Source organism: Pelobates fuscus, chromosome 8 (genome assembly GCF_036172605.1).
Source record: "Pelobates fuscus isolate aPelFus1 chromosome 8, aPelFus1.pri, whole genome shotgun sequence".
In the NCBI taxonomy this organism is placed as follows: domain Eukaryota; kingdom Metazoa; phylum Chordata; class Amphibia; order Anura; family Pelobatidae; genus Pelobates; species Pelobates fuscus.
In genome coordinates this window covers 62,779,676-62,792,424 of record NC_086324.1, presented here as the reverse complement: position 1 = coordinate 62,792,424, position 12,749 = coordinate 62,779,676, and the positions used below count along the sequence as shown (strand labels likewise).

At 39.5% G+C, this 12,749-nt stretch overlaps 1 protein-coding gene across 1 annotated transcript in view; it reads left to right on the top strand.

Annotated features, from left to right (window-relative positions):
* The window catches only part of ERBB4 (erb-b2 receptor tyrosine kinase 4), a 797,331-nt gene that overhangs the window by 566,693 nt on the left and 217,889 nt on the right, over nucleotides 1-12,749 (top strand). Inside the window, exons 10-11 of the mRNA XM_063429955.1 lie at nucleotides 8,710-8,783; nucleotides 9,882-9,972. Of these exons, the coding sequence (XP_063286025.1) occupies nucleotides 8,710-8,783; nucleotides 9,882-9,972 (165 nt within the window). The remainder of the gene's footprint in view (nucleotides 1-8,709; nucleotides 8,784-9,881; nucleotides 9,973-12,749) is intronic.

Genomic DNA, 12,749 nt, shown 5'->3' with positions numbered 1-12,749 from the left:
AATTCTAGAGTAAATAAAAGTCATATAGCTTTTGTTATTGTAGCATTTGGCATATTTGTAAATAGTGCACACTAGGAACCACAATGTTAAGCCTTCTCGGGTCTTTCTTGCATTTATACTTCTCATGGCCATCTTTGCAAATTGTCCAGACTACGAAGCAAAGCCTGTATGGCTGCAACTAAACCGAATGTGATTTCTAGGCAGGAAGATGAATGTGGTGCCCAAGGCATTTTGGGTTCAGACCTCTCTTCACAGTGTGCCAGTGATGTCCAAATATCTTAAGAGAACACACATGAACATCTGCTACCGTCTAGCAATAATACAGAAAGGAAGTAAAGGGGTATAGTCTCTAAACGTGGAAATATGAAGAAAGAAAAGGGAATCACAAATATTAGGCCAAAATAGTCATTAGTGGATATGTGAGGATAATTATCACAATGTTTGTGCAAAAAAAGATGCAATTAAAGGACCAAAATAAATGAAAATTTGCCATGCAGATTGGTCAAACAACATATTTAAAGTAAAAACACACAATAGTAGTTATGGTGCCAATGTACCCTGGTGCTCCCGCTTTGCAAGGAGTCAAACCATTTTAGAACAGGAGTCCTCTGGGTGCCACGCACCACTTCCCCTACTGCTCAGTGGGGGCCAGAAACTCTGTTCACTGTGATATGGTGGAATGCTTAGCTAGCTCATTGGCTGATAGTGATCATCTTACATGCTCAGCCAATGCTCTTGGCCAGGGCTTCCTAAACTTTTATGGGTCAAGACCCACTTTAGAAAATGGTAATTTTTCGAGACCCATTTGCTTTTAATGCATATTTTAAAAATGAACACCATGGCAATCATCTTTAGAGGCATATAATTGGCACACTATGGCAATCAGTTTTATAAGCATACAATTGGCACACCATGGCAATCATTTTTAGACACATACAATTGGAACACTTTGGTAATCAGTTTTAAAAGAATAAAAAAGAATGGCAATCAGATTTAGAAGCATAACATTGGCACACCATGGCAATCAGCTTTAGATGCATAGACTTGGCATCATTATGGCAATCAGTTTTAGATGCATAAACTTGGCACACCATGGCAACTTTAGATGCATAAGATTGGCACAGCATGGCAATCAGTTTTAGAAGCATAAGCTAGGCACATTATGACAATCAGTTTTAGATTCATAAACTTGGCACACCATGGCAACTTTAGGTGCATATAATTGGCACACCATGGCAATCAGCTTTAGAGGCATAAAATTGTCACTCCATGGCATTCAGTTATAGAGGCATACAACTGGAACATCATGGCAGCTTTAGATGCATAAACTTGCACACCATGGCAATCAGCTTTAGATGCATAAACTTGGCATACTATGGCAACTTTAGATGAATAAGATTGGCACACCATGGCAATCAGCTTTAGAGGCATAAAATTGGCACATTATGACAATCCATTTTGGAGGCATATAAATGGCATATCATGGCAGTTTTAGAGGCAGAAGCTTGGCATATTTTAGAAGCAGAAACTTGGCATATCATGGAAATCAGTTTTAGAGACATACAACTGCTTAATCACAAACTCAGGCAGAATCAGAAGCGCTGTGTTCCGCTCTTTCACCCAGGCACCTCACGTTGAGAATACCAGTGGTGGAACTAATGTAGAGAGGGCCCTGGTGAAAGTATGTTTTCTGGGCCCCCCTCTAGTGTGTGTGGCCAAAAGCTATGCCAGCTGGGGATCTAACATTTGCCCATCGTTGCAGTGTTATATTTGTGAGCAGCGTTTGAACATTTGTAAGCATGTTTTTGTATAAAGTATATGTGTGCATGTATGGGTGTATTTGTATGTACTTTTGCCATTGAAATGTAGTGGTGTGCTTGTGTGTAGTGTTTGCGTCTGAATGCAGGGGTGTGTGTGTTTGTATGTAGTGTTGGACTTTAAATGCAGGTGTGTTTTTGTGTGTAGTGTTGTTGTTTGTATATCATGTTAATGTTTTAATACAGGTGTGTGTATGTATGTAATGTGCATTTGATTGCAGTGCATGTGTAGTGGATCCAGTGTGTGTATATTATGTATATAAAAATATACATATACACAATGTGTGTTTGAATGTAAGCATGTTTTTGTATGGAGTATATGAATGTTGGTGTTTGAAAGCAGGTGTGCAGTGTATACACTTCCACACACACTGAAACACATATACACACACACACAAATACACAAAATTACACACACTGACACAGCGATACACACAGACACGCACAATGACACCTAGTTTCCTACACACAGATACACAGACACTCATGTACACAGATAAACATACACACAGAGACAGGAGATGAGGGTGACAGTGTGTGGGGGAGGTGAGGGTGACAGTGTGGGAGGGAGTGTGTGTGCTGGTGACAGCGTAGGGGGGCAGTGTGGGGATGGATGAGAAAGGGTGACAGTGTGGGGGAGAAATGGTTACAGTGTGGGGGGGCAGTGTGAGAAAAGGTTACAGTGGGGGGTGAAGGGTGAGAAAGGGTTACATTAGGGGGTGAAGGATAAGAAAGGAATACAGTGGAGGGCTGGGTGAGAAAGGATTACAGCAGGGGGGCACAGTGAGAAAGGGTTACGGTGGGGAGGGGACAGGAAGAGAAAGGGTTACAGGGGGGGCAGGAGGAGAAGGGGTTACAGTAGGGGGGCAGGCAGAGAAGGGGTTACAGTGGGGTGCAGGGAGAGAAGGGGTTACAGTTGGGGCAAGAAGAGAAGGGGTTACAGTGGGAAGGGGCAGGGAGAGAAGGGGTTAAAGTAGGGAGGGGGTAGGGAGAGAAGGGTTTACAGTGGGGGGACAGGGAGAGAAGGGATTACAGTGGGGAGGGGACAGGGAGAGAATGGGTTTCAGTGGGGGGGGAGGGGTTCCAGTGGGTGGGGGGGAGGGAGAGAAGGGGTTACAGTGAGGGGGGGCACGGAAAGAGGTGTGGAGGCTGTGTACTACCGTTATTTTTAATTGAGTAAATTCCCTGGTGGTCCAGTGTCCTCCCTGATGGTTCGGTGGGTGAGCTGCAGACCGCGTGATAGAAGTCTCGCAATCACCCAGAGTCTTGCCATGGTTATATGATCTGCAGCTATGCAACTGGTGGAGCTGCAGACCGGAGGTCTGGGTTCATTCTCGGGTAGACTGATAGAGGGGCCCAGCGCCATACTGGGCATGCCACCGGGCCCCCTCCTGGTGTCGGGCCCACAATCAGTCTGCCTGCCTTCCTCCCATGTCCCCGGCGGCCCTGGATATGTGGGTCAGCGTGACCCACTGAGAATCACCCTGCCACCCACACTTTGGGAAACCCTGCTCTAACCCTTCTGGCTCTCGCTGAGCTGTAGAGGAGGTGGGCAGTCGTAGCCAGCAGACCCCAGGTAAGAAGTCAAACCGTTCTAAAACTTCTTACAATGGAGGTGGGTGAAGGGGTGCCAGGGCGCTGTAGTGATTATGGTTCTTGGAGTGTTCCTTTAAAATCTAAGATCAATCATTGATTGTCCCCTAAAATCACTGAAAACAGTTCAATCGAGACATTTTCCTATTTATTTTTTTTATTTTTTTTTAAATTGAGAAGACAGGCGTTCCACTGAGCATACTGTTTTCCCTGGATTTGTTGTTGGAACTCTAAATATTAAATGGAAAGTGTGTTTGCAAAGTAAAAAGGTGTTTTTCTTTAACTGCCATAGAATCTTTCTGATCACAGGTTTATGTCGTTATAAAGCATTTCCACTAGTCACAGCTTGTGTCACGTTGCTTTTTCATCTTGTTCACTTATGTCAAGTGCAAATGTTTATCCACAGCAAGTGAGATTCATGGTTTTATTTCTCTTTCTGTCTCAGTTTATCTTTCTAATGATCTGAATATTTGCTTCTTCAAATTTATTTTTTTATTTAACTGAAAATGAGAGACGATTACATGTTGAAAATAAATCCTGAACACATCTGTGTGATTAATTAAAAAAATAACCTCCATCGCATCATTCACTAGAGCCCGACAACGTTAAACTTCTTGTTCCGTGAAATGTGAGCCCAGGTGTAAGATGTCGCTAGGCAAGCAGTACCAGTACAATTAACCCATTAAGTACAACAGCAATGAGCCACAACCCTTATCAATCTAGTAGGCTCTTGGTTCCTTCTCTGCCTCAACCTTGAAGATACCACCCAACACGTTAAATGAGCAAAGAGGAAGAGGTTCTGAGAAATTTTAGATGTATTTTAGGACAAGACCAATTTATCTTATTTAAACAAAATGATTTATAAACACAAATATTGTTTAAATATATATTACAGTGAGTAGTTTTGCTGTGGAACTCTGTTATACACTCAGACACAGAAATAATATCACACAAAAAATATGGAGCACCTAGAAATGGACATTAAGATAGAAAGAAAGGACAGAGGGATTTGGGCACAAAAATAGGGACATTTGAATACCATGGAATGAAGGGGAGCTCTTGCATGTGGGGGGCCCGGGTAGTGGTCCCTTCCATTTTCCCCATCTCATCTGCTGCAGAGAAGCCTATTGATGTCTTATTGTGTAATACACGTCGTTGTTAATTTGTTCAGCTATGGCTGGAATATCCACTATGTCTCATTATCAAATCACCAGGAAGCTGCAAAAACTATGGTGACTGTCTTCAATGGCTGCAGATATGTGTGCTTTATGTGCCTGTGTAATATTGTCTAGAGCTGCCTTACCTAAACTGTCAATCAATAGACCGGATTAGATCTAAACAGTTAGCTATACTGTGATTTATCATCTTAAAAATCTACCAATATTTTTTACTTTTTCTTTGTTATGTGTTCATTATTTTAGAAGGTTATAAGAGATCCATTAACAAAAAGTGGCAAACTGTGCAAAATAGCAGCCGTGGGTCGCATATAGTGAAAAATAATAAACTGAGTGTCCATTGCTGTTTCATGAAAGTACAGACATTTATATCGTAAATAATGGTAAATAAAACGTTTAACTTGCCGATACTTGCCTCAAAGATTTCACAATTCGGCTCTAGCAGAGATATTAAAAAAAAAGTCAAACTTTGGGGATTTGAAAACTCATTGGCAGATGGGTCGCTGCATGGAGTGGAATTTCATTTCAGAGGCATTATTGAATGAGTTTTAGAAAGTTAAATAAAAAAAAAAAAATGCGGGAAGGTTTGGTGTCTGAAATGAATCATGTTAATGCGTGTGTGAGCAACAGCCGAGACTTGTAAATAACCTTGAGATAAAATCTATTTACTTGTAACAGTCTCATAGTCACATCGGAAATAAGAGACGCTGGTATCGTGATGTCATGACACTGCGGAATATTTAGACCAGTCATGGATTCCCACGCATACCCAACATTTGTGAACAACTTATCTCATAGTGGCTAAACTTGGCACACCAGGTTATTGTGAACTTATTTCCCAGTCGTTCTTATGCAGCGTTTCTTTCCTCCAGACATGTCTCTTTGTGCGTTTATGTGCGTCTATTTGTAATCAGTCGTGCTGGCGTCAGAATGGCAGAATGATTTGGTTGACCAAATGAATTCGAAAAAGACTTGAATTCGACCTTCGGACGAATTTGGGTCTACAGGCGCTCTACAGTGAAGCCAACCAATGGTAGATGAGTATTGGCAATTTAAACTCAGGCCTTTTATGTTAAATCTGGCCATTCTAAGGCTCGGTAATACGCTGTATTTTCTCTTTGGCAGTTTAGGGTTTTTGTGAGTGTTGAGTTCCTCTATACAACCGTCACATTATAAAACAATGGACCTGCTAACAGGCCTAAATCAGGCCCCCTATCTACCTGTCCACTTAATGTAACATTTTCTGTGACCTCTTGATGAAAGTTATTGGATTCTAGCAGTTGGTCAGGGTTTCGAGATGCGGCATCAGGGTTTGCTACAGGGTCTGTCGACACTATACCCATCATCATTTGCTCACTTACATCTAAAGCAATGTTGTAGCTATGTTAATCTAACTACAGTAATGTGTGGTACCCTTTATTTAGCTTTACTTTTATTCTGATTATGATGTAAGTAACATTTTTATATCAAGTCATAATATCCACTGATTCAAAGGGATATCCCTTTAGTTAAATAATCCATTACTTGCTGAACGCCCTGAAAGTCATATCATGCCAACTTACATCTTGGCATACAGTAACATCCTCCATGCTGGATCCAAATAGCTGCTGCATTTGTTAAATCTAACTTATGCTGGAGATATTCTGCATGTGTACTTACCATTCCCACTTCTTTGTCTGCAAAGGATCTACCTTCTCACTTCACCTAGTGCTATTTTCAAATAGTCTACTGCCATTCTTCACCAAAGCAGTGTGTTTAGTTACCACGTCAGATCTAGAAATAACAAATCTGTATGTAGTGCTGCCTGGGCAGGTGGGGCAACTGAGCAGAACACCCTTCCTTACATGAGTCGCAGGCAGACAAGGATCAGTGTATGTCCCACATTTGGCATTATATAAACCCCTAATTATGAAAAAATTGTTGGCAACACTGTGCCCATATTTGTGTTCGGGGCATAAAATCCGTAATGAGAGCAGATTAAAATTAGATATATAAGGGCCCAATATGTGAAATACAGTATTAGGAAACAGTCGGTTGGGGTGTACCGGAACCAGCGATACGGTAACCCTGTAATAAAGAGGGCCCACCCTAGATAATGATAAGAAAAAAGGGAGTGATGGAAAAGGCAAATCGACAGACCAGTGACAGTAATGGGGAGAGGTCTAGCGTCCCTTAAGAAGGGAAAAACAAAACCCCTCCCACAACTACAGGCCCAGCCTTACATTTGTGTTCTGGGCATTAAAGCCATAATGAGAGCAGCTTAAAAGTAGGTATAAAAGCACCCAATATGTGAAATACAGAAATAGGAAAAAGTTGGTTGTGGTGTGCCGTAACCGACGATGTGGTTGACCTGTAATAAAGAGGGAAAAAATGAGTATACCATGGATTCATTCAGTCTACAAATGATAAGCATATAAATATATTACACATTCATATTACAGAAGGCTTTGCGATTTTCCAGAACAGGTTGGGGTATGTATCTGGCGTTAGTGGAGGACTTCCACCATTCTAATCTTTTAATAATATGTACCGCTATATTTTTGCTGGAGGCAGTGGTGCCTGCACCGATTCGGTAGCTGTGACCTGAGTAATTGGCCGGATTAATACCTAATCTTACGAGTAATATCCTGCCATATAGCATGAATATATTTGTCATGAGAGTATTGTCGTGCTATCCTAGTAGAGGCTGATCAGTGGAAACATGAACAGAAGTTAGGTAATCTGGTAATCTAACATTTTGATTGGGCCCATTTATGGTTGGTAGGGTAATAGGGAAATGCCTATTTAATTTAGTGACACAGCTCAGTAGGACAGTCAAATCTAGTGACAAGATCTTAATATTTTTTCTGATTATGTCGAATCAAATCTGGTTTAAACATAGAGAATAAAACGTATCCGAAAAGTGTTTTAAGGTGTGACATTCCGTAATGTAGTGTAATTGACTGACAGAATAATAATTTACAATATTAGTGTCAAGATAATACTGTCTCAATAAGCTATTTTGGCAGCACTCAGCATTACTAAAAGGAGAGGGGAAAACTGAAAATGAGTTACAAAATAAGTTAGCGTCAAATCGTTCATTTTTTAAAAATGCTTTTAACTTTCCTATTTTTCCAACTTTTCTGGAAATAGTCACATTCATTGAAAGCTGACTGTGGAATTGCTTATTTGTAGTTTTTTCCAAACTGCCAAACCTGTTTTTTTTTTTGTTTTTTTTGTTTTAAATAGCACTGTGTCTCTCAGATCAATAACAAATTAAACATCATGGGCTTTAGTTACAGAACTCTGAATCTTGTTTAATTCCTAAATGGAGTGCAGCAATAAATTCAAAATAGCTGCCTGGGAGTATTTTTCCTATTTGGTTACTTTGGCCTACATGTAATTGCCAATCGCTGTTTAGTGAATATACCCCCGTAGTTTTACTTGCATTAATAAAATAAAGTTGTGTGCCATTGTAAATAAATACATTTTTCATAAAAAGGGTCTTGAATCACTGGCGTCTGAGCAACAACATATATTAGAATCAATGTAAATTACTTCTTATGAACTCGATTTATGGCACATCACATAGACAGGTGTGAGACTCTCAAGAAATTCCCAGACCTGTCACCTACAGGTATTTCACAAACATAAATTATAATGCCCTTTTCTTTTGTATTGAGCAAAGAGTACTCATCTGCCCTCTAGTGCCATTTATGAAGAACAGCTATACAGAAACTAGCTCCCGCAGTTGTTACACTTATGGTCTCTCTATACAAAACCACAGGAGTTGTATGTCTAAGGACCTTGGTCAAACAGAACCATACGGGATTATTCACTAAACAATTGTTTAGAATTGTGGTGAATTTTAAACTGAATTTCAAAATAACCAATCTGTGACTATAATTAAATTATTAGAATTCAGGTATTTTGAGCAATTTGGGCTTCATCACACTGTTTAGTAAATACATTTCATAGTTGGTTTTTGATTACAATTACCTGCCAAAGATAACACTGAGAGCGGTATTCTTGCTTATCATCTTACAAGTTTTACAGTCGACTAATCCCAGATACATTGTACGTTATAATAACAGATAAGTCCAAACAGTAATATTGATATTTGTTTTACATATTTAATCTTTCAGGGATCCGTACCACAACATAGATGCCCTGGATCCACAGAAATTAAATATTTTCCGAACGGTGCGAGAGATCACAGGTGAACTGCTCAGCCTTTTAATTACAATATTGCTATTATTATTATTATTTTATTATTAATATAAGTAGTAGTACTGTATGATAACTCACTTAATTTGCCTTGTGTACTTTTAACCTTGTTACTGCTTCATGAGTTAAAAACAATGACAAGCAGAATAGGATTGGTTCTTCCTATCGTGCGACGACACCTTGGCATCCCAAAATTCATGGACCACAAGACCGTAACAGTGTTATTTACTAAAGTGAGAATATAAGGTGAATGCAAAGTATATTTCAAATTAAAGATCAAAACAGCCGAACTGGAAACATTCTTTAAGTCCGCTATGCATTCAGGTCGGCTGCTCTGGCCTTAAATCTGAAATTCTCTTTGAATTCACTTTGAATTTCTCACGTAAGTGAATAACCCTGCATATGTTTGAATATATCTTATGTAAATGTATGCTGTCACTTCCAGATTCATGTTTAAGGGTTTATTAATGTGTTTATTACACGTGCCATGCCCTGCAATGGTTACTGTTGCTTATGCTGTTAATAATTCTAGCTGATCAAGTTAGCTATAACATATCTATAGCGTATCCCAGGCAGTAGCTTAGTGCTCTTATAAAAAGACTAGCCACGGATTGATGTCATTGCTGTGGATGGCATCGATCTATATCAGTGGATATTTGATTTTGTGCGTATAAATATTAATTACTCTTTCTACTTTTACTGTATGATGTTAAAACATATTGCTATTAGAGAAATAGTGTTTGTGGTCATTTTCTCCCGGCTGTGGGGTCGAGAGGTGGTAGGCAGATATCTAGTGAAGATTGGAATATTCATCATGACCAATTAAAAAAGGATCCAGCTCACCTATAGTCACGTCTGTTTTTTGCCATTGCAACCATTCAAAGTTTGCTGGATGAACCTCCGTTAAATTATGACACTACTAATAAGGTCATTTCCACCACCATGAGAATCTGCTTCAGTTCAGCAACCCAAAATACCAAGAAAGGTCACAGACTGCTCACATGGACTGTTCAGTTTTTTTTTTTTTTATACTACCACTACTGCAATTGTTGGATTTTATTAACCCCGTACTTGTGTATTTGTTTCCTAGGTTACCTAAATATCCAGTCATGGCCCAAAAACATGACGGACCTCAGCGTTTTTTCCAACTTGGTCAGTATAGGAGGCAGAGTGCTGTACAGGTAAGATACATTCTAAATTTTGTAGATCCATTCTCTCTTTCATTAATATCTAAAACCATAGCTGCCTTGTTAATCGGAAAAAAAAAACCTGAAATTATTACTTGTGTGTACCTTGAATTCTCTTTGTTCCAAAACCGAATATAAATAAATGCAGCAAACTCATGCACACAGAAAGGAAAGGTTTTAGACAGGTGATTGGGGACACAGAGTGATTTATATGTATTATTAAGAAAGCTTCAGATATCACCAGGAAAGCGGGACATTCTCACCAGTTTCATTTCTCACTTATAGTTTGGTCTCTGTAGTGAAGCAAAATAAAATTATAACATTCTTTTTAAAATATCACTGGTTGCTATCAAACAGAATGCAGCCAGGCTATACAACTTCATGGCAAAGAACAATCTAAAAATGCTCAGAATCTAAACTGGATTCTGCTTGGTTTAGTCCCAGACCAGAACAAGCACAAGTTCTTTAACCCCTTAGTGACCGGACCACTTTCCAATTTGCTTACCGTTTGGGACCAGAGCTGTTTTTTCCAGGCACTCAGGATTTCTGCAGAAAGGCAGGTTTATTGTAACAAAAGTGCAACGTTTCGGCCTACACAGAGGCATTTATCAAGCTTGATAAAGGCCTCTGTGTAGGCCACAATGTTGCAGTTTTGGCCTACAACGTTTCGACCTACACAGAGGCCTTTATAAGCTTGCTTATTTTACCTAATTTATTTTACCTACTAAACTGGGTTTTGCCAACTCCAGCCCTGATAAGCACCTGGATTCCTAAGTGTGAGTGCAGAATCCCCCATTTGGGAATTACTTGCTAATACTGCGTCCATTTCATCATGTTTTATTGTATATGGAATAAACCTCTAAGTGTTAAACGTACACCAGACATTCAATACTAACAACGTGTCTGATTATTTAGCAGACTATTTTTACATTAGTCCTATATATATATATATATATTGTATTATGCGATGTACGGATGAGATATTTAGTTTATGGTCTGATTTATTGTGTTCCTTGCCTAGTGAAAGATATGACAAACGTTGAAGTATGCTGTTTGTATGTGTATCTGTACCTACCCACAATGCTTAGCACTCACTTTATGTAGATACATTATAGAAATACAAGTATAAAAGCACAATTCGCAGGCACAGAAACAAACAAGGTAAATTTACCTATTAATGATTTCACCAGATCACGACAACAACATCAATCTCAAGGTATCCTTCCTGCTATAATGTTGTTGTTGTTTTTTTTTTAAATTTATTTATTAATAAATAAATATTTAAACATTATAAAATCATCATTTACTGATGACAATAAAAATAGTTACATTTTAATGGACTCTTGGTGTTGGGCAGCCAGTTGCAAAGTGTGTGTTTTTAAAAAAAAAAAAAAAAATGGGATTCAAATCCTTTTGGCACTCAAAAAGTTAAATTAGCGAACTTACTGCCACGTCAGCAATATATTAATAGATGTCAGTATGCATTTTGTTATAGGGGATCATGTTACATAAAAAGAGTTGACACTGAATTACAACAGAAAATAAGATACTGGGCTGTAAAATACCCTTTGCTCCAAAATTATGGTCGTCCCCAGTGCTCTGTAGAAGTCATTTCGCAGAACACTTGGATGCTGTATTATAGCCTGCTACAGTCAGATGAAAAGCTGCAATTAAACTATCAGAGTCTCCTGTCCCCCGCATGGCAGACAGAAGAAAGCAGGTGCCCACAGAGGTTATGGTATCCTGCATACCAGTGCTGGGAATAATTATTTGTCCCTGCAGGGCTGAGGCTGAAAAGGAAGGGCAGGGGGCACATTTAATGATGGCCTCGGCTGGGAGTTATGAACCGCCACGTCTTCACTAACCAATGAACCAGCAGACTCCCTCTCACAATCCCTGCGCCTGTCTGGAGTGGTAACAGCAAAAGAATATTTTGATTTAAAGCACCCGTGGGGCAACACTCTCTGAAATAGCGGGTGTCCCTTTAGTAGTTTAAGCTTTGCAGGGTAATAGAGGGAAGCAAACAGATCTAAGCTAAAACCGAGACTACGAGAATCGACCTTCACTATTAAGTAAACAGAGGTTCTAGAACTCTATCAGGCACTTGCCAGACCTCTTAAGAGAAGCTGATGTTCCCCACAGCTACGAGGAGCGAAGATTTAAAATCAAAAGGCTTCAGCCGACTGTTTCCAACTCACGTGTTTCTGGCCATGTGTGTGTGTTTAGAGATCATTTGGTAGGCTGACATCAGATAGACATGCATGTAATGATGAAGAGGGAGATGGCTTTGTGACTGTTGATAGAACTATATTTAGCTTGTCAGCCTTTACAAATCATATATAAAAAGACAGGCTTTATCGGCTAATAACATGATTCATTGTGATGTAGAATAGGGCAAATTTACTGTCAAGATTCATGTTGAAATGTATTCACCACTGGAATTCTCCCCCGTAAAAAAAACAACACTTCTCACTTATCCAACTGTTTGACTGTTAAGCCCTAATAGTCTCTCTTGCAGAAAATTAGAGAAACACGAAAATATTTATCCAAAATATTAACAATATAAATCTTTGAACACTCAGTAACTTCTTCTTGGGGTAATGTCCTCCAACGCCTACTTCACTCTCTTAGTGTACGTTCTTTCTGATATTTCTCTACTAGTATGAAGGAGGGGTTTCCCCCCCCCCCCCCCCCATTGTTCACCAGGATTATTTATCCGGAGTGGCAGTGTCTGTGAGGAACAGAATAATGCAGTATTCTCTCTTGAAGTT